We start from the raw sequence: 23,213 nt of genomic DNA on the forward strand, positions 1-23,213 counted from the left end.
ACACTATTGTATGGCTAAAATACAACCCCATACAACTGTAAAAGTGTTGTATAGCCAAAATACAACCCCATACAACTGTAACACTATTGTATGGCTAAAATACAACCCCATACAACTGTAACACTATTGTATGGCTAAAATACAACCCCATACAACTGTAACACTATTGTATGGCTAAAATACAACCCCATACAACTGTAAAAGTGTTGTATAGCTAAAATACAACCCCATACAACTGTAAAAGTGTTGTACAGCTAAAATACAACCCCATACAACTGTAAAAGTGTTGTATAGCTAAAATACAACCCCATACAACTGTAAAAGTGTTGTGTAGCTAAAATACAACCCCATACAACTGTAACACTATTGTATAGCTAAAATACAACCCCATACAACTGTAAAAGTGTTGTATAGCTAAAATACAACCCCATACAACTGTAAAAGTGTTGTATAGCTAAAATACAACCCCATACAACTGTAGCACTATTGTATAGATAAAATACAACCCCATACAACTGTAAAAGTGTTGTATAGCTAAAATACAACCCCATACAACTGTAACACTATTGTATAGCTAAAATACAACCCCATACAACTGTAAAAGTGTTGTATAGCCAAAATACAACCCCATACAACTGTAACACTATTGTATGGCTAAAATACAACCCCATACAACTGTAACACTATTGTATGGATAAAATACAACCCCATACAACTGTAACACTATTGTATGGCTAAAATACAACCCCATACAACTGTAAAAGTGTTGTATAACCAAAATACAACCCCATACAACTGTAACACTATTGTATGGCTAAAATACAACCCCATACAACTGTAACACTATTGTATGGCTAAAATACAATCCCATACAACTGTAACACTATTGTATGGCTAAAATACAACCCCATACAACTGTAAAAGTGTTGTATAGCCAAAATACAACCCATACAACTGTAACACTATTGTATGGCTAAAATACAACCCCATACAACTGTAACACTATTGTATGGCTAAAATACAACCCCATACAACTGTAACACTATTGTATGGCTAAAATACAACCCCATACAACTGTAAAAGTGTTGTATAGCCAAAATACAACCCCATACAACTGTAAAAGTGTTGTATAGCTAAAATACAACCCCATACAACTGTAAAAGTGTTGTGTAGCTAAAATACAACCCCATACAACTGTAACACTATTGTATAGCTAAAATACAACCCCATACAACTGTAACACTATTGTATAGCTAATATACAACCCCATACAACTGTAAAAGTGTTGTATAGCTAAAATACAACCCCATACAACTGTAGCACTATTGTATAGCTAAAATACAACCCCATACAACTGTAAAAGTGTTGTATAGCTAAAATACAACCCCATACAACTGTAACACTATTGTATAGCTAAAATACAACCCCATACAACTGTAAAAGTGTTGTATAGCTAAAATACAACCCCATACAACTGTAACACTATTGTATAGCTAAAATACAACCCCATACAACTGTAAAAGTGTTGTATAGCTAAAATACAACCCCATACAACTGTAAAAGTGTTGTATAGCCAAAATACAACCCCATACAACTGTAACACTATTGTATGGCTAAAATACAACCCCATACAACTGTAACACTATTGTATGGCTAAAATACAACCCCATACAACTGTAACACTATTGTATGGCTAAAATACAACCCCATACAACTGTAACACTATTGTATGGCTAAAATACAACCCCATATAACTGTAAAAGTGTTGTATAGCCAAAATACAACCCCATACAACTGTAACACTATTGTATGGCTAAAATACAACCCCATACAACTGTAACACTATTGTATGGCTAAAATACAACCCCATACAACTGTAAAAGTGTTGTATAGCCAAAATACAACCCCATACAACTGTAACACTATTGTATGGCTAAAATACAACCCCATACAACTGTAACACTATTGTATGGCTAAAATACAATCCCATACAACTGTAACACTATTGTATGGCTAAAATACAACCCCATACAACTGTAAAAGTGTTGTATAGCCAAAATACAACCCCATACAACTGTAACACTATTGTATGGCTAAAATACAACCCCATACAACTGTAACACTATTGTATGGCTAAAATACAACCCCATACAACTGTAACACTATTGTATGGCTAAAATACAACCCCATACAACTGTAAAAGTGTTGTATAGCCAAAATACAACCCCATACAACTGTAAAAGTGTTGTATAGCTAAAATACAACCCCATACAACTGTAAAAGTGTTGTATAGCTAAAATACAACCCCATACAACTGTAAAAGTGGTGTATAGCTAAAATACAACCCCATACAACTGTAAAAGTGTTGTGTAGCTAAAATACAACCCCATACAACTGTAACACTATTGTATAGCTAAAATACAACCCCATACAACTGTAACACTATTGTATAGCTAATATACAACCCCATACAACTGTAAAAGTGTTGTATAGCTAAAATACAACCCCATACAACTGTAGCACTATTGTATAGCTAAAATACAACCCCATACAACTGTAAAAGTGTTGTATAGCTAAAATACAACCCCATACAACTGTAACACTATTGTATAGCTAAAATACAACCCCATACAACTGTAAAAGTGTTGTATAGCTAAAATACAACCCCATACAACTGTAAAAGTGTTGTATAGCTAAAATACAACCCCATACAACTGTAGCACTATTGTATAGCTAAAATACAACCCCATACAACTGTAAAAGTGTTGTATAGCTAAAATACAACCCAGCCAATTGGAAAACTATTTTCTTCCCAATCTGTTATTATGAACGCGATTTGCTATATTTTGACAACGTTGTAAGAATGTCATCAATTTCCCACAACCTGAGGCCATCAGATCAGTGTTGTGAGAGGATTGTAACAACACAACAACCTGGTTAGATCAGTAAAACTTCAGTGTTGGCTGGGATAACCCATTGGGATATCACCTGGGATAACCCCTGCTATATCACCTGAGATAACCTCTGGGATGTCCCCTGGGATAACCCCCTGGGATAACCCCTGCTATATCCCCTGAGATAACCTCTGGGATATCCCCTGGGATAACCCCCTGGGATAACCCCTGCTATATCCCCTGGGATAACCCATTGGGATATCCCCTGAGATAACCTCTGGGATATCCCCTGGGATAACCCCCTGGGATAACCCCTGCTATATCCCCTGGGATAACCCATTGGGATATCCCCTGGGATAACCCCTGCTATATCCCCTGGGATAACCCATTGGGATATCCCCTGGGATAACCCCTGCTATATCCCCTGAGATAACCTCTGGGATATCCCCTGGAATAACCCCCTGGGATAACCCCTGCTATATCCCCTGGGATAACCCATTGGGATATCCCCTGGGATAACCCCTGCTATATCCCCTGAGATAACATCTGGGATATCCCCTGGGATAACCCCCTGGGATAACCCCTGCTATATCCCCTGAGATAACCTCTGGGATATCCCCTGGGATAACCCCCTGAGATAACCCCTGCTATATCCCCTGAGATAACCTCTGGGATATCCCCTGGGATAACCCATTGGGATATGCCCTAGGATAACCCCCGCAAAATCCCCTGAGATAACCTTGCTGATGTCCCCTGGGATAACCCCTGCTATATCCCCTGAGATAACCTCTGGGATATCCCCTGGGATAACCCCCTGAGATAACCCCTGCTATATCCCCTGAGATAACCTCTGGGATATCCCCTGGGATAACCCAATGGGATATGCCCTGGGATAACCCCTGCTATATCCCCTGAGATAACCTTTCTGATGTCCCCTGGGATAACCCCTGCTATATCCCCTGAGATAACCTTTCTGATGTCCCCTGGGATAACCCCTGCTATATCCCCTGAGATAACCTCTGGGATGTCCCCTGGGATAACCGCTGGGATAGTTGCAAATAGCAACATAAATTAACCTCTAAATCCTTGCCTTGCAAGGCTAAATAAAATCATTCTCCCCGCGACACTGTGTTCAGGCGAGCGGAAGGGAAGAGATCTCAGCTGCACGCGAAGGTAATTAACGCCTGGTAGTGTTCCCAGTCTGCCTTGGCTGGGTGAGCTGGGACTCTTGGCTGGGGTGAGCTGGGACTCTTGGCTGGGGTGAGGTGGATGTATTGGCTGGAGTGAGCTGAGACTCTTGGCTGGGGTGAGCTGGGAGTCTTGGCTGGGGTAAGCTGGGACTCTTGGCTGGGGTGAGCTGGGACTCTTGGCTGGGATGAGCTGGGACTCTTGGCTGGGGTGAGCTGGGACTCTTGGCTGGGGTGAGCTGGGAGTCTTGGCTGGGGTGAGCTAAGACTCTTGGCTGGGGTGAGCTGGGAGTCTTGGCTGGGGTGAGCTGGGAGTCTTGGCTGGGGTGAGCTGAGACTCTTGGCTGGGGTGAGCTGGGACTCTTGGATGAGGTGAGCTGGGACTCTTGGCTGGGGTGAGCTGGGACTCTTGGCTGGGGTGAGCTGGGAGTCTTGGCTGGGGTGAGCTGGGACTCTTGGCTGGGGTGAGCTGGGACTCTTGGCTGGGGTGAGCTGGGACTCTTGGCTGGAGTGAGCTGGGACTCTTGGCTGGGGTGAGCTGGGACTCTTGACTGGGGTGAGCTGGGACTCTTGGCTGGAGTGAGCTGGGACTCTTGGCTGGGGTGAGCTGGGACTCTTGACTGGGGTGAGCTGGGACTCTTGGCTGGGGTGAGCAGGGACTCTTGGCTGGGGTGAGCTGGGACTCTTGGCTGGAGTGAGCTGGGACTCTTGGCTGGGGTGAGCTGGGACTCTTGACTGGGGTGAGCTGGGACTCTTGGCTGGAGTGAGCTGGGACTCTTGACTGGGGTGAGCTGGAACTCTTGACTGGGGTGAGCTGGGACTCTTGGCTGGAGTGAGCTGGGACTCTTGACTGGGGTGAGCTGGGACTCTTGACTGGGGTGAGCTGGGACTCTTGGCTGGAGTGAGCTGGGACCTTGGCTGGAGTGAGCTGGGACTCTTGACTGGGGTGAGCTGGGACTCTTGACTGGGGTGAGCTGGGACTCTTGGCTGGAGTGAGCTGGGACTCTTGACTGGGGTGAGCTGGGACTCTTGGCTGGGGTGATCTGGGACTCTTGGATGAGGTGAGCTGGGACTCTTGGCTGGGGTGAGCTGGGACTCTTGGCTGGGGTGAGCTGGGACTCTTGGCTGGGGTGAGCTGGGACTCTTGGCTGGAGTGAGCTGGGACTCTTGGCTGGGGTGAGCTGGGACTCTTGACTGGGGTGAGCTGGGACTCTTGGCTGGGGTGAGCTGGGACTCTTGGTTGGGGTGAGCTGGGACTCTTGGCTGGAGTGAGCTGGGACTCTTGGCTGGGGTGAGCTGGGACTCTTGACTGGGGTGAGCTGGGACTCTTGGCTAGGGTGAGCTGGGACTCTTGGCTGGGGTGAGCTGAGACTCTTGGCTGGGGTAAGCTGAGACTCTTGACTGGGGTGAGCTGGGACTCTTGGCTGGGGTGAGCTGAGACTCTTGGCTGGGGTGAGCTGAGACTCTTGGCTGGGGTGAGCTGAGACTCTTGGCTGGGGTGAGCTGAGACTCTTGGCTGGGGTGAGCTGGGACTCTTGGCTGGGGTGAGCTGAGACTCTTGGCTGGGGTGAGCTGGGACTCTTGGCTGGGGTGAGCTGAGACTCTTGGCTGGGATGAGCTGAGACTCTTTGCCGGGGTGAGCTGAGACTCTTTGCTGGGGTGAGCTGGGACTCTTGGCTGGGGTGAGTTGGGACTCTTGGCTGGGGTGAGCTGGGACTTTTGGCTGGGGTGAGCTGAGACTCTTGGCTGGGGTGAGCTGGGACTCTTGGCTGGGGTGAGCTGAGACTCTTGGCTGGGATGAGCTGAGACTCTTTGCCGGGGTGAGCTAAGACTCTTGGCTGGGGTGAGCTGGGACTCTTGGCTGGGGTGAGCTGGCACTCTTGGCTGGGGTGAGCTGAGACTCTTGGCTGGGGTGAGCTGGGACTCTTGGCTGGGGTGAGCTGGGACTCTTGGCTGGGGTGAGCTGGGACTCTTGGCTAGGGTGAGCTGAGACTCTTGGCTGGGGTGAGCTGGGACTCTTGACTGGGGTGAGCTGAGACTCTTGGCTGGAGTGAGCTGGGACTCTTGGCTGGGGTGAGCTGAGACTCTTTGCTGGGGTGAGCTGGGACTCTTGGCTGGGGTGAGCTGGGACTCTTGGCTGGGGAGAGCTGGGACTCTTGGCTGGGGTGAGCTGGGACTCTTGGCTGGGATGAGTTGAGACTCTTGGCTGGAGTGAACTGAGACTCTTGGTGGTGAGGTGGATCTCTTGGCTGGAGTGAGCTGAGACTCTTGGCTGGGGTGAGCTGGGACTCTTGCCTGGAGTGAGCTGAGACTCTTGGCTGGGGTGAGCTGGGACTCTTGGCTGGGGTGAGCTGGGACTTTTGGCTGGGGTGAGCTGGGACTCTTGGCTGGGGTGAGCTGGAAGTCTTGGCTGGGGTGAGCTGGGACTCTTGGCTGGGGTGAGCTGGGACTCTTGGCTGGGGTGAACTGAGACTCTTGGCTGGGGTGAGCTGGGACTCTTGGCTGGGGTGAGCTGAGAGTCTTGGCTGGGAAGAGCTGAGCTACTAACAGAACAACTAACTGCAATTCGTGCAGAAAATTAAGTATTTTCTCTAGTTGTAAGTAATATTGCCTCTGTTATTAAAGCTTAAGCAGTTTGATGATGAAAGTGTATTATATTTTTTGTGTCGCTGAAGAGTGGAGTTTGTTCACGTTGACGCCGTCACAGGTGCAGGTTGGGCATGTTGACGCCATCACAGGTGCGGGTTGGGCACGTTGACGCTGTCACAGGTGCAGGTTGGGCACGTTGACTCTGTCACAGGTGCAGGTTGGGCACGTTGACGCTGTCACAGGTGCAGGTTGGGCACGTTGACTCTGTCACAGGTGCAGGTTGGGCACGTTGACTCTGTCACAGGTGCAGGTTGGGCACGTTGACGCTGTCACAGGTGCAGGTTGGGCACGTTGACGCTATCACAGGTGCAGGTTGGGCACGTTGACGCCGCCACAGGTGCAGGTTGGGCATGTTGACGCCGCCACAGGTGCACGTTGGGCACGTTGACGCCGCTACAGGTGCAGGTTGGGCACGTTGACGCCGTCACAGGTGCAGGTTATGCACGTTGACGCCGTCACAGGTGCAGGTTGGGCATGTTGACGCTGTCACAGGTGCAGGTTGGGCACGTTGACGCTGTCACAGGTGCAGGTTGGGCACGTTGACGCTGTCACAGGTGCAGGTTGGGCACGTTGACGCTGTCACAGGTGCAGGTTGGGCATGTTGACGCTGTCACAGGTGCAGGTTGGGCATGTTGACGCCGTCACAGGTGCAGGTTGGGCACGTTGACGCTGTCACAGGTGCAGGTTGGGCATGTTGACGCTGTCACAGGTGCAGGTTGGGCACGTTGACGCTGTCACAGGTGCAGGTTGGGCACGTTGACGCTGTCACAGGTGCAGGTTGGGCATGTTGACGCCGTCACAGGTGCAGGTTGGGCATGTTGACGCCGTCACAGGTGCAGGTTGGGCATGTTGACGCTGTCACAGGTGCAGGTTGGGCATGTTGACGCTGTCACAGGTGCAGGTTGGGCATGTTGACGCCATCACAGGTGCAGGTTGGGCACGTTGACGCTGTCACAGGTGCAGGTTGGGCATGTTGACGCTGTCACAGGTGCAGGTTGGGCACGTTGACGCTGTCACAGGTGCAGGTTGGGCATGTTGACGCTGTCACAGGTGCAGGTTGGGCATGTTGACGCCGTCACAGGTGCAGGTTGGGCATGTTGACGCTGTCACAGGTGCGGGTTGGGCATGTTGACGCTGTCACAGGTGCAGGATGGGCACGTTGACGCCGTCACAGGTGCAGGTTGGGCACGTTGACGCCGTCACAGGTGCAGGTTGGGCATGTTGACGCCGTCACAGGTGCAGGTTGGGCATGTTGACGCCGCCACAGGTGCAGGTTGGGCATGTTGACGCCGCCACAGGTGCAGGTTGGGCACGTTGACGCCGCCACAGGTGCAGGTTGGGCATATTGACGCCGTCACAGGTGCAGGTTGGGCATGTTGACGCCGCCACAGGTGCAGGTTGGGCATGTTGACGCCGCCACAGGTGCAGGTTGGGCACGTTGACGCCGCCACAGGTGCAGGTTGGGCATGTTGACGCCGTCACAGGTGCAGGTTGGGCATGTTGACGCCGCCACAGGTGCAGGTTGGGCATGTTGACGCCGCCACAGGTGCGGGCGAGTCTGGCAACACAGTCATCAATGGTCAGAGCAGCAGTGGAAATAGTTACGCTCCAGACGATCATTTGTATAATGGTTCAAGTTGACTATATTGGTGAAGCACTTTACCTCCCCCACTACTAGTGTGACCTCCCCCACTACTAGTGTGACCTCCACCACTACAAGTGTGACCTCCAACACTACTAATGTGACCTCCAACACTACTAGTGTGACCTCCCCCACTACAAGTGTGACCTCCCCCACTATAAGTGTGACCTCCACCACTACTGGTGTGACCTCCCCCACTACATGTGTGACCTCCAACACTACTAGTGTGACCTCCCCCACTACAAGTGAGACCTCCACCACTACAAGTGTGACCTCCACCACTACAAGTGTGACCTCCACCACTACAAGTGTGACCTCCAACACTACTAGTGTGACCTCCAACACTACAAGTGTGACCTCCACCACTACTAGTGTGACCTCCAACACTACAAGTGTGACCTCCCCCACTACTGGTGTGACCTCCCCCACTACATGTGTGACCTCCAACACTACTAGTGTGACCTCCAACACTACAAGTGTGACCTCCCCCACTACTAGTGTGACCTCCACCACTACTGGTGTGACCTCCCCCACTACAAGTGTGACCTCCAACACTACTAGTGTGACCTCCAACACTACAAGTGTGACCTCCACCACTACTAGTGTGACCTCCACCACTACAAGTGTGACCTCCAACACTACAAGTGTGACCTCCAATACTACAAGTATGACCTTCACCACTACAAGTATGACCTCCAACACTTCAAGTGTGACCTCCACCACTACAAGTGTGACCTCCAACACTACAAGTATGACCTTCAACACTACAAGTGTGACCTCCACCACTACAGGTGAGACCTCCAACACTACAAGTGTGACCTCCACCACTACAAGTGTGACCTCCAACACTACAAGTATGACCTTCAACACTACAAGTGTGACCTCCACCACTACAAGTGAGACCTCCAACACTACAAGTGTGACCTTCAACACTACAAGTGTGACCTCCAACACTACAAGTATGACCTTCATCACTACAAGTGTGACCTCCAACACTACAAGTGTGACCTCCAACACTACAAGTGTGACCTCCAACACTACAAGTGTAACCTCCACCACTACAAGTGTGACCTCCAACACTACAAGTATGACCTTCAACACTACAAGTGTGACCTCCAACACTACAAGTGTGACCTCCAACACTACAAGTGTGACCTCCAACACTACAAGTGTGACCTCCAACACTACAAGTGTGACCTCCAACACTACAAGTGTGACCTCCACCACTACAAGTGTGACCTCCAACACTACAAGTGTGACCTCCAACACTACAAGTGTGACCTCCAATACTACAAGTGTGACCTCCAACACTACAAGTATGACCTCCAACACTACAAGCGTGACCTCCACCACTACAAGTGTGACCTCCAACACTACAAGTGTGACCTCCAATACTACAAGTGTGACCTCCAACACTACAAGCGTGACCTCCACCACTACAAGTGTGACCTCCAACACTACAAGTGTGACCACCAACACTACAAGTATGACCTCCAACACTACAAGTGTGACCTCCACCACTACAAGTGTGACCACCAACACTACAAGTGTGACCTCCAACACTACAAGTGTGACCTCCAACACTACAAGTGTGACCTCCAACACTACTAGTGTGACCTCCAACGCTACAAGTGTGACCTCCCCCACTACTAGTGTGACCTCCCCCACTACTAGTGTGACCTCCACCACTACTGGTGTGACCTCCCCCACTACAAGTGTGACCTCCAACACTACAAGTGTGACCTCCAACATTACTAGTGTGACCTCCAACACTACAAGTGTGACCTCCACCACTACTAGTGTGACCTCCAACACTACAAGTGTGACCTCCCCCACTACTAGTGTGACCTCCACCACTACTGGTGTGACCTCCCCCACTACAAGTGTGACCTCCAACACTACTAGTGTGACCTCCAACACTACAAGTGTGACCTCCACCATTACTAGTGTGACCTCCAACACTACAAATGTGACCTCCAACACTACAAGTGTGACCTCCAACACTACTAGTGTGACCTCCACCACTACTAGTGTGACCTCCAACACTACAAGTGTGACCTCCACCACTACAAGTGTGACCTCCAACACTACAAGTGTGACCTCCAACACTACAAGTATGACCTTCAACACCACAAGTATGACCTTCAACACTACAAGTGTGACCTCCAACACTACAAGTATGACCTTCAACACTACAAGTGTGACCTCCACCACTACAAGTGAGACCTCCAACACTACAAGTATGACCTTCAACACTACAAGTGTGACCTCCAACACTACAAGTGTGACCTCCAACACTACAAGTGTGACCTCCAACACTACAAGTGTGACCTCCAACACTACAAGTGTGACCTCCAACACTACAAGTGTGACCTCCACCACTACAAGTGTGACCTCCAACACTACAAGTATGACCTTCAACACTACAAGTGTGACCTCCAACACTACAAGTGTGACCTCCAATACTATAAGTGTGACCTCCAACACTACAAGTGTGACCTCCAACACTACAAGTGTGACCTCCAACACTACAAGTGTGACCTCCACCACTACAAGTGTGACCTCCAACACTACAAGTGTGACCTCCAACACTACAAGTGTGACCTCCAATACTACAAGTGTGACCTCCAACACTACAAGTGTGACCTCCAAGACTACAAGTGTGACCTCCAACACTACAAGTATGACCTCCAACACTACAAGTATGACCTCCAACACTACAAGTATGACCTCCACCATTACAAGTGTGACCTCCACCACTACAAGTATGACCTCCAACACTACAAGTATGACCTCCAACACTACAAGTATGACCTCCAACACTACAAGTGTGACCTCCAACACTACAAGTATGACCTCCAACACTACAAGTGTGACCTCCAACACTACAAGTGTGACCACCAACACTACAAGTATGATCTCCAACACTACAAGTATGACCTCCAACACTACAAGTGTGACCTCCAACACTACAAGTGTGACCTCCACCACTACAAGTGTGACCTCCAACACTACAAGTGTGACCACCAACACTACAAGTATGACCTTCAACACCACAAGTATGACCTTCAACACTACAAGTGTGACCTCCAATACTACAAGTGTGACCTCCAACACTACAAGTGTGACCTCCACCACTACTAGTGTGACCTCCACCACTACAAGTGTGACCTCCACCACTACAAGTGTGACCACCAACACTACAAGTGTGACCTCCAATACTACTAGTGTGACCTCCACCACTACAAGTGTGACCTCCAACACTACTAGTGTGACCTCCACCACTACTAGTGTGACCTCCACTACTACAAGTATGACCTCCAACACTACAAGTATGACCTCCAACACTACAAGTATGACCTCCAACACTACAAGTATGATCACCACTACAACTATGATCACCACTACCCCTCACTACAAGTATAAAGTGATCAACCACCATCACAACAATTAACGAGCATCACCAACATTACTCCCTCATCAACCATTGTTAATCAATAATATTTCCTGCGGCAGTTTTCATCTGGGTTTAGAATACACAATAAAAAGTTCAAATGAAAATTAAATTTACATGGGAATTATATTACCTTTTCAGTCAACGCAATTTTATATGATGTATAAATGAAAAATGGAACTTGTAAACATACAATCTGATATGATGGAATAAAACAACATTGTGTGGGATTGTTTTGTTTTGTTTGTGAACATAAAATAATTCTCCAACACAAGTTGATGTTACATGCAATGGTTGTTTCTGTGTGTCCGAACCACCGGGGAAATTATGATTAAAGTGATCATTTGGTCGTAAACCTGGCCAAATTACACATGTTTATTTACCATATATGTCAATGTGTTCAGTGCTGTTTCTCTCCATTCTCCCTGCACTTGTTATTGTGTAAGTTCTTTAAACTGTTGTGTCATCTTGATGTTGTCTGTCTGGGACTTGGAGGATTGCACCTGCTTGATGGGGTTCTGGGAGTTCTTCTACTCCCCAAGCCCGGCTCGAGGCCAGGCTTGACTTGTGAGAGTTTGGTCCACCAGGCTGTTGCTTGGAGCGGCCCGCAGGCCCACATATCCACCACAGCCCGGCTGATCCGGAACTTCTCTTAGAAAACAGTCCAGTTTTCTCTTGAAGATGTCCACGGTTGTTCCGGCAATATTTCTTATGCTCGCTGGGAGGGTGTTGAACAACCGCGGACCTCTGATGTTTATACAGTGCTCTCTGATTGTGCCTATGGCACCTCTGCTCTTCACTGGTTCAATCTTGCATTTTCTTCCATATCGTTCACTCCAGTACGTTGTTATCTTACTGTGTAGATTTGGGACCTGTCCTTCCAGTATTTTCTATGTGTTTATTATTTGGTATCTCTCTCGTCTCCTTTCTAGAGAGTACATTTGGAGAGCTTTGAGACGATCCCAATAATTTAGGTATTATATCTCGTCCATGCGTGCCGAATATGTTATCTGTATTCCCCTCTATTTCAGCAATCTCTCCTGCTCTGAAGGGGGAAGTGACTACTGAGCAGTACTCAAGACGGGACAACACAAGTGACTTGAAGAGCACAACCATTGTGATGGGATCCCTGGATTTGAAAGTTCTCGTAATCCATCCGATCATTTTTCTGGCTGACGCAATATTTGCTTGGTTATGCTCCTTAAACATTGGGAGCATAACCGTCGGACATCATTATTCCCAATCGTCGGACATCATTATTCCCAAATCCTTGTCATGCTGTTTTTCTACTATGGGAAGATTCGGTTGTGTTTTGTACCCTGTATTATGTTTCAGATCCTCATTTTTGCCGTACTTGAGTACCTGCAATTTATCACTGTTAAACATCATGTTATTTTCTGCTGCCCAATCGAAAACTTTGTTGACATCTGCTTGTAGTTTTTCAATGTCTTCAGCAGAGGTAATTTTCATACTGATTTTTGTGTCATCTGCAAAGGACGACACGAAGCTGTGACGTGTATTTTTGTCTATATCTGATATGAGAATAAGGAACAGTAGCGGTGCAAGGACTGTACCTTGAGGTACAGAACTTTTAACATCGCTTCGACTCGATTTTATTTGATTGACTGTTACTCTTTGTGTTCTGTTCGACAGGAAATTAAGTATCCAGCGTCCTACTTTTCCAGTTATTCCCATTGACCTCATTTTGTGAGCTATCACCCCATGGTCACATTTGTCGAACGCCTTTGTAAAGTCTGTGTATACAACATCTGCATTTTGCTTTTCTTCTAGGGCTTCTGTGATTTTGTCATAGTGGTTGAGTAACTGTGACAGACAGGATCTTCCCGCTCTAAATCCATGTTGTCCTGGGTTGTGCAATTCATTGTTTTCCATGAAACTAGAAATTTGATTCCTAATCACTCTTTCAAACACTTTTATTATGTGTGATGTTAGTGCAACTGGCCTATAATTTTTGGCCAATACTTTACTCCCCCCCCCCTTGTGCAACGGAGCTATATCTGCAGATTTAAGTGCTGCTGGTATCTCCCCTGTATCCAGGCTCTTTCTCCATATTACGCTGAGTGCTCGCGCTACTGGTACTTTACATTTCTTTATGAATATTGAATTCCATGAGTCAGTCCCAGGAGCTGAGTGCATAGGCATATTGTCAATTTCTCTTACAAAGTCTTCCGAGTTTGTGGTAATATCCGTTATATTATCTGCAGCTTAAATGTCATTCATAAAGAAGGTGTCTGGGTCATCAACTTTCATGTTGTTTATTGGTGTGCTAAACATAGCCTCATACTGGCTTCGTAGAATTTCACTAATCTCTTTGTTGTCCTCTGTGTACGTACCTTCATTTGTAATTAACGGTCCAATACTGGTCGAGGTTTTTTATTTTGATTTTGCGTATGTGGAAAAAATATTTCGGATTTTTCTTTATCTCTTGTATAGCTTTCTGTTCCAATTCCATTTCCTCAGACTCATATGATCGCTTCAACGTTTGTTCTATTTCTTCGATCTCCCTGCTTAGGCTTATTTTCCTTGTTTGTGATAGTTGTGTCTGCCGAAGCATTTCCGTTATTTTTTTCCTTCTCCTGTACAGTCGTCTGCGTTCTCTTTCTAGAGTGGTCCTCTTTCTGCCCCTCCTCACAGTGGCGATAGTGAAATTCACAGAGGAGATGGCGTATCGCGATTTTCTCCGGCGATACGAGGGGCGGACATTACCCCTGCCGGATGGTGCGGGCACTGTGACCCTCTCTGATCGAAGTGGTGCCCTCACTTACGTCAGTGTGCATGGGGCTCCCTTGGAGTTTCCGGAGGGTCTGCTACGGCGGTATTTCGGCCGGTTTGGCGCAGTGGTTAGTGTGCGGGTGAACGTGGTGTCTTCCAGTCCACTTAAGGGTGTGAGGACTAACATTCGCATTCTGGGCATGAGGCTCCGGGCAGATATTCCGTCCTCTGTGCGCCTTATGGGGTACAACGTTCGGGTGTTTTTCGCCCGCCAGCCGCGGACGTGTTATCATTGTGGCCTTTTGGGCCATCAGGCTGCTGACTGTTCTGCGCATGCCGTTGCGCCAGTGAATCTCTTCAGTGAGGAGGATTTTCCGCCGCTTCCTGTGGGGGATGATTCGGTGGGTGTGAACGTCTCTTCGGCTGAGGAGGTGCCCTCTGTGTCAGCTGTTGCTCCACCTGTTGTTGTCGCCACTCCTCCGGAGGTTGTGTCCTCACCTGGTGCTCAGCCTGCTCCGGCTGGTGTCCCTGAGCCTCTTCCGACTGTCGTCTACTCGGACCTCTCGTCTTCCAGTTCTTCCTCTGCTGTGTCTATCCCGGTCCCTGCACCCTCGCCGTCTGTTCCGGCTGTGCTGGGAGCTGGGGTGGATCCGGCGCTTCCTCCTGTGCCTGGCCTGGTGCCCCATGTGGTTGAGGATGCTGCCGTACTGCGGCGTGCGTCGGTTCGCCCGGCTAGTGTTGCGCGTGTCGCTGAGTCTGCCTCCGGGTTTGATGATGTGCGACCCGAGCCTAAGCGTTCCCGGCGTTCTTCTTCTGCGGGGGCTGATGTTGGCGACTTCGACGAGTGTGGTACTTCCGGTGACGGTGGGGTGGCTCTGGTTGTGGTACACACTACGGTGGTGGCGGAGGTGCACTTGCCTGAGGATACTGGTGCCAATGTTTCAGCCTCGCCTTCTGGTCTGGTGTCCGAGGGTCCTGCTTCAGGTGCGTTGCCTGCGTCGGATGGCTCCGGTTCTTCGTGGGGGGTGGTGCCCCTGCTGAGGTTGGTGGTGTGCAGGGTGGCCTGGTGATAGTGTTGAGAAAGGATGCTCGCTCTGGGAGTTCTGTGGCCCCTTCCTCGTTACCCGTTTCCTCGGCAGCGGTCATGCCGCCTCTTTCGTCTCTAGCAGTCTCTTCCGTGTCTCCTGCGGTCTCCGTGGAAGTGCTACCGTCTCCTCGTCCGGCCCCTGCTCCTGTGCTTGCGACGGCGAGGCAGTCTCGGCAGCCCTCGTCCACTTTTCCAGTGTCTTCTGCTTCCTCAAAGGGCGTGGATGGCGCTTCCCGGCCTCGTTATGCGACTTGCGTCAGTGATTTCGGGCATTGGCCGTTGCCGCCCGATCTGGATGTTCCTGAGTTTATGATACCCCATCAGCAACGGGGCATCAAAAACCCTACCGACCTTGAAGATTTAGTCTGGGAAGCTTACAAAAGGAAGTATCCTTACGATTTTTTCCAGGAGAAGTACATTTCTCACATTGTTCCTCGAAAATGATTTCTGTGTATTATGTGTTTCCTGTTGTGTGCATGGTTGTGGGGTGCGGATGGGGTGTGTATGAGTGGGTGGGGTAGGTTTTGTTTCCCGGTTCCTGCGTGCTGTGGTTTGTGTTGTGGGTTTTCTTTGTATGGCTGGTGGGTGGGTGTGCGGTTCCTGCGCGTTTGTGTGTTCTGTTGTGGATGTCGTGTGAGCATGTTTATGTCATTTTGTGTGCCCTTCAGGCTGTTGGCGGATGCTCTTTGTTCTGTTTTGCCTTCCGTTTGTTATGGCAGATCTGTTTCCTTTATTGTTATTATCCTTATTATTTATGTTTCTCGCCTCTCCGTATGTGTTTGAGGTGTTAGTAGGCTTGTTTTGTGTGCATTTTGTTCTGGGGTTTTCCCCTATGTTTGTGTTCTGCTGTGTTTATATGTGTGTTATGTTTGTATATGCATTTTTGTTTTGTGGTCAGCCCTTCTGGCTGGTCTTCTCTTGATTTGTTCCTTTGTCCGTGTACATATGTGCGCTTTGTGCTTTGTACCTTTGTTCTATGTTATATTTGTTTCTGCTTTTATTGTAACTTATCCGTATGCTTTGCATGTAAAAATAAAAAAAAAATAAAAAAATCTTATTTATCTTGGTGTTGCCCGGCGCCTTGTTCTTGAAACCCATAATTGTTTTATGGACCTCTGCAATGGTTATGTGTTTCATAAGGTGGCAGTCATCGCGTATGTTGTTAAGGTCTATTGTTTGCGTCGGGAGTAGTGCTGCAGCTCTCTTATCGACTTGAGTTGTAATTTCCCTTTCATTAATTGGGCAAAAATTTTAATTTTCTTGCGGGTTTATCCTGAATATTTTTTCCCAGAACTTCCTGAATTCCTGCTCTTGTTCTCTCTCCTCATAGAGTTTATTTCTTGAGGCGTCTATGATGTAGGGTGTTTCCTCAGAAGAGCTTCCCATCAGGGTCTTTACTTTTTTCCAGAACTTTCCTGGGTTTCTGTAGTCGACTTGGGTTTTGCTTATTAGGTCATCCCATTGTTTGGTGTACTCTGTTTTGCACAGATCTTGCAGCTCATCTTGTAGTTCCCTTTGTAGTCTTTTGCGCTCATCCGTCCACCCGTGTTGTGTTATGAGTTGTAGAAGGTTGTTATATCTGGTTTGTAGTGTCCTGAGCGCCTCAGTGGCTGGGGGGTGTGGGAGCGTTATGTGGTGAGCTACGGGGATGTGATCATTCACGCATTTTTCTATGGTGCTAATCCATGTATTTAACTCGGCGTTTATGCATGATGTTTCCTTCCCATTAAAATCTGTGACACTGATTTCCTGTGCACTGCTTTTGAACGCTTCCCAGTCAGTTTTAGTGTATTGAAGTCTTGGTGGTGAGGGTTTCTGAATGGGGTTAGTTGACAGTGTCATTATTATTGGTAGGTGGTCGCTTGTGCTCACAGGGCCCCTTTCTATGCGGGTGTTTATGAAATTTTTTTATTTTAATTTTGACATGCAAGCATGCAAGTTTAAGACAATATGGACAATAAAAAGAACACAAGAAACAAAATAAGCAAAACAAAACACCACCGGCCAGAAGGACCGACAGCACAGTACAAAAAACAGCAAACATCAACAGAACACAAGAGAAAATAGAGTAAACAGGCTAGCAATACACAAAACATAATAACACATAAAATAAAACAAACAAACATCATAACACATAAGGATAACAAAATAACAAAAAAAAATAAAAATATACAAGAAGCCAAGAAACAGAAACACAAGTCACACATGGCACAATAACAACACAAACAAAAAAGAACATGCACAACTAACCACCGGCCGTGCACGAAATAAAAGGAGAGGCACAAGCACAGAACACAAGAGGGCAAACATCATAGCCAGAGGGACACATAGCATAACAGAATCAAAGTAACAGATGATCAGTGAGTGGTACAGCTACACGCAAAGCATGTTAAGAAATATAAGAAATACAATAAATAGGGTCATGAGAAAACTAAACATAACAACGGCCTGAACGGCGCACAATAAATATAACACAGAGCAAAACATACCACAGGTCCCATTCACAAACTAAACACACAGCAAGCACACAAACTACTCAATTGCCTCATACTTTTCCGGCCACTCCGCCGCCGGGAAACGAATACAATACGCCTCCCAAAGCAACATGATGTTATCCGGAACAGGGTGATTATGAGCCGTACGAGGATCAGGCATCAAGTCCGGCACACCCACAACAAAACACCGAGCCTGCGGAACCCAGACGGACGAGGGGCACCACGGAACAGGCTACACACGGTCAACAAAGTGAAACGATAAAGGGTTCTGCTTCCCATCATATGCCACGCCGGAAGCCAAGATGATTGGGAGGGGCTTCCCCCCACGGGGCCGGGCAACGGGTAGCACACTGGTTGCCTCCTTGGCAGCCCCACAGTGCCCTGCGGCAACCACCGGACGCGCCACCTGCAGGGACCCCCCACGCCGAGCATCCTTCTTCAGCAACAACACGAGAACGCGGCCCACACCAGAACTCACACCTCCTACGTCCGGAGGAGCGACCACCCCCCATTGCGGAGAACCTTCTGCAGAAGAAAGAACAGGAGGTGAATCATAAGCACAATCGTCGCCATCAGCAGGCACATGGACGTCAGCAACCACTATCGACATAGAGCGCGAAACACCCGGATCCACCACATCATCCCCCAAAGACCCACTGGCGTTGAAATCCTTCACATCAGCCCAAGCAGTAGAAGAATGCCGGGACCGCTTGGCTCCAGCCGCACATCCTCAGAGCCGGAGGCTGACCCAGAACCACGGGCTTCACAAGCCGTGCGAACCGATACCCGTCGCATGTCGGCAGCAGCCTCCACCGCAGGGGGAACCGGGCCGCATACAACAGGACGCTCCGCAGCCCCCCCCCAGCACCCAGCTCAGCCGAAACACCCGGCGAAGGCGCAGGGCCAGACGCAGCAGCAGGAGACGAGGAAGACGAAGACGTCGACGACATGCAGAGACCATCTGGAAGACCCCCGGGAGCAGCTGTGACAGCGACAAGGGGCAAGAAGATCAGCCGACGGCACCAGAACACCCGGAGGAGGAGCCGCACCATCAGGAGGACTGCCGGGAGCCGCAGCAGCCAACGGGACATCCACATCCTCGCCCACGGAATCCACCCCAACAGGGAGCGGCGGGAAATCATCCTCCCGGAACAGGTTCACAGGAGCGACAGCAGCCTCCGAGCACCCGGCAGCCTGATGCCCCAACAGGCCACACCGAAAGCAGGTATGGGGTTGCCGGGCATAGTAAACCCGGACGTAGTACCCCAGAAGCCTGACCGAAGAAGGTATGTCAGACCTCAGGCGCATCCCAAGGGTACGAATGTTCGTCCGGATACCCTTATACCTCCCTGAGGACAGCGTGTGCACCCAAACTGCTGGAAGTAACGCCGGAGTAGATCTTCGGGAAACTCCAAGGGCGCCCCGTGCACACTCACGTAGGTCAGGGCACCACTACGGTCTGTAATGGTCACAGAGCCGGCACCATCCGGCAGCGACAAGGAACGCCCTTCGCAACGGCGGAGGAATGCACGGTACAGCTCCTCTCCCGCCAACTTGATAATAACCCAGTGAGCAGTTACCACCTCAACTCCATAGAAGTCGTCGACCGGGACACGGAGCATGTCACACATGACAAGCTCAACCAGAGGATAGCCAACACGGCACGTAAACTCCAGTCCCACGGAGTTTACTCTCATCACAGGAGGGAGAATGCCTCCCATCGCAAGCGTGCGACGTTAACACCAGCCAAGCAGCACTGCAGGGAGGGTGGGGACGCCCACACCCCCTGGCGACGAAAACGGCCTGGTGTTTAGGAAGTGGTGGTTGTTTGACAGTATTATGTCTGGTTTACCACTGTGGCCTTGTCTGACGTAAGTTGGGAAGTCTGGGCCCAGGTGGGTTAGATTTCCGTACCTTATCATATTGTGGATGGCTTCTGCTGCTTGGTTGTTCCTTCCATGTCCCAGTGTTCTATGCTTGGCAGGTCCCTGCCCCACCACACAGCCTCGGGGGGGGGGGGGGGGGGGGGGGGGGGGAGCCGGTCCCTGCCCCACCACTCAGCCACTTGGGAAGCGGGTCCCTGCCCCACCACACAGCCACTTGGGAAGCGGGTCCCTGCCCCACCACACAGCCACTTGGGAAGCGGGTCCCTGCCCCACCACACAGCCACTTGGGAAGCGGGTCCCTGCCCCACCACACAGCCACTTGGGAAGCGGGTCCCTGCCCCACCACACAGCCACTTGGGAAGCGGGTCCCTGCCCCACCACACAGCCACTTGGGAAGCGGGTCCCTGCCCCACCACACAGCCACTTGGGAAGCGGGTCCCTGCCCCACCACACAGCCACTTGGGAAGCGGGTCCTTGCCCCACCACACAGCCACGGGAGGGGGGGGGGGGGAAACCCGGACCATGCCCCACCCCACAGCCACAGGGGGGGGGGAGTGGGTAGCGTGTCCCTGTCCCACCCCCACAGCTACTGGGGGGGGGGGACGTATCCCTGCCCCACCCCACAACGACGGGGGGGGGGGGGCGTGTCCAAGCCCCCCCCCTACTACTACCGGGGGGGGGGGGTAACGAGCACTTGACCAAAACGAGGTAATTATCGAGAGTTTAAGAGCCAGCAGTAACGACCTGTAATGACTTGTTGAGGTTCATCATAGCTTGGTCTCCCAGGTGAAGGCTTCTGAAGCTTGGTCTCCCAGGTGAAGGCTTCTGAAGCTTGGTCTCCCAGGTGAAGGCTTCTGAAGCTTGGTCTCCCAGGTGAAGGCTTCTGAAGCTTGGTCTCCCAGGTGAAGGCTTCTGAAGCTTGGTCTCCCAGGTGAAGGCTTCTGAAGCTTGGTCTCCCAGGTGAAGGCTTCTGAAGCTTGGTCTCCCAGGTGAAGGCTTCTGAAGCTTGGTCTCCCAGGTGAAGGCTTCTGAAGCTTGGTCTCCCAGGTGAAGGCTTCTGAAGCTTGGTCTCCCAGGTGAAGGCTTCTGAAGCTTGGTCTGCCAGATGAGGGCTTCTGAAGCTTGGCCTGCCAGGTGAGCATCAGGGTGTTGTGTGGGAGATGTTTACCGCGTCACCACGAGCGCCACAGCCAGGCATAAAGCTATTATATTCTCGTTCCCTTAAAGGAGAGCTTCAGGTACTTGTAGCGGTGGGTGGAGCAGCGGGCTGGCTTCATGCAGGGGGCCTGGCTTCATGCAGGGGGCTGGCTTCATACAGGGGCCTGGCTTCATGCAGGGGCCTGGCTTCATGCAGGGGGCCTAGCTTCATGCAGGGGCCTGGCTTCATGCAGGGGCCTGGCTTCATGCAGGGGCCTGGCTTCATGCAGGAGCCTGGCTTCATGCAGGGGGCTGGCTTCATGCAGGGGCCTAGCTTCATGCAGGGGCCTAGCTTCATGCAGGGGCCTAGCTTCATGCAGGGACCTGGCTTCATGCAGGCTCCTGGCTTTATGCAGGGGCCTGGCTTCACGCAGGGGCCTGGTAGATCCTGGTAGTCCACATCTGCTCGTTCATTCCCACATATTCCAACATAGAAGGGGATGCACAGGAACTTGACGACTCTTCCTTGGTTGGTTAGTACTCCCACAGCTCTCTTAATTTCAGCGACTATCGCAGGATTTTCTGCCAAATTTTTACAAAGGCTTTGTAGCGCTGCTTTTGAGTTCGAGCAGATCACTGCACCGTTAGTGTTTCCTTCAAGGAATCTTAACGCCATAACAATGACAGTGAGCTCCTCTTACTTTGAAGAGGCATGGTTCTCAATTCGTGCTTTTTTCTTCATCTCTGCGTTGGGAGGCATATTCCTAATTACAGTCTATGCTGCACCAGCTGTGCAGCATACAGTAGATGCTGCACAGAAAACTGGACTGTTTTCTAAGAGAAGTTCCGGATCAGCCGGGCTGTGGTGGGTATGTCGGCCTGCGGGTCGCTCCAAGCAACAGCCTGGTGGACCAAGCTCTCAGAAGTCGAGCCTGGTCTCGGGCCGGGCTTGGGGAGTAGAAGAACTCCCAGAACCTCATCAACCAGGTATCAACCAGGTATCCACCAGCCCTGCCATTGAGAGGGTTAGATGACCCATCAGTGTAGATTTGATCTAACTCATTCCCAGCTTCTTTATAAATTTCCTCGAGATACTTGTGCCTCATTTCTTGTGGTATCATGTTGGACGTTTTCGTTGCCATTTCATTGATGATAATCCTGCCTGAGTCATCCTACCAGGGAGGTAACCTCTCTACAGGCAGGAGCTCACGGGCTTGCTCAAGCAGGTGAAGCTCTTCCAGGTAGCAGACTGATCTGTGATGCCGTGTTTGCTTCTCCTGTTTCCCCCTGAAAGTAGCACAGAACTCAGGTTTCCTTAGCAATATCATTGTAATCGGGATTTCTGGTTATCCTAATTGCAACCTTAGCATTCAGTTCCTTAATTCTGCTTTTAATTTTTTTTTTAAATTTTGCCCCGAGGGGCGAGTTTATTGGGCAGCGCCACTCATCCTGTGAGTGGACACACCGCCATAGTGACAGTATTGGGCAGCGCCACTCATCTTGTGAGTGGACACACCGCCATAGCAGCATGTACAACACTCCCCAATAGAAAGAAAACCCGCTGGGTTGTTCATCCTGTCACTTGTACCCAGACACAGCTGGGACTTGCTTAACTGTCTCAAGTGAACAGCTCCTCAAACAAGAAGATTAATATCTATCAACCGTTAAAAGCTTATGTTATCATGCGGGTGCAAAATGGGGAAATCTTTTAAGAACAGTATCAATATTTGACAAATAGTGTTTTCCTAACTTAAACAATGTGGGGTTTATTATTCTACACATACTTCTGATGTCTCTCAGGTGTTCACATTCACGTAGATAGTGGTCAAGGCGGTGTCCATCACTCTCACCACAGATTCTGCAACTTCGCTGATCAACTGTTGTTTCCATTCCATATCTCCATGGATATTTGCATCCAAGACGGATTCTTGATATTACTGATTCTCTCCCTCGTCCTCCTCCTCTTCGGCCATAATGATTGGGATTGCCAGCTGCAACCATGTTGTACCATCGTATAGATTCACTGGTTTGTGCTTCTATCCTCCTTTC

The 23,213-nt window shown here is 49.6% G+C and overlaps 2 protein-coding genes across 2 annotated transcripts; one reads left to right on the forward strand and one right to left on the reverse strand.

Moving 5' to 3' along the window:
* Positions 1 to 4,343: 4,343 nt before the first annotated feature.
* LOC138355809 (nascent polypeptide-associated complex subunit alpha, muscle-specific form-like) lies at positions 4,344 to 8,012 on the reverse strand. Its single transcript, XM_069311342.1, has 3 exons — positions 7,920 to 8,012; positions 5,960 to 6,640; positions 4,344 to 5,873 (listed from the first exon to the last, which is right to left on the reverse strand). The coding sequence occupies exons 1-3, from the start codon at positions 8,010 to 8,012 to the stop codon at positions 4,344 to 4,346; spliced, it is 2,304 nt and encodes a 767-aa protein (XP_069167443.1).
* Positions 8,013 to 8,134: 122 nt separating this feature from the next.
* LOC138355810 (mucin-2-like) lies at positions 8,135 to 19,418 on the forward strand. The gene is made up of 3 exons (XM_069311343.1): positions 8,135 to 8,158; positions 8,386 to 11,620; positions 18,718 to 19,418. The coding sequence occupies exons 1-3, from the start codon at positions 8,135 to 8,137 to the stop codon at positions 19,416 to 19,418; spliced, it is 3,960 nt and encodes a 1,319-aa protein (XP_069167444.1).
* Positions 19,419 to 23,213: the final 3,795 nt, after the last annotated feature.

This window comes from Procambarus clarkii, chromosome 69, assembly GCF_040958095.1.
Source record: "Procambarus clarkii isolate CNS0578487 chromosome 69, FALCON_Pclarkii_2.0, whole genome shotgun sequence".
Taxonomy (NCBI): domain Eukaryota; kingdom Metazoa; phylum Arthropoda; class Malacostraca; order Decapoda; family Cambaridae; genus Procambarus; species Procambarus clarkii.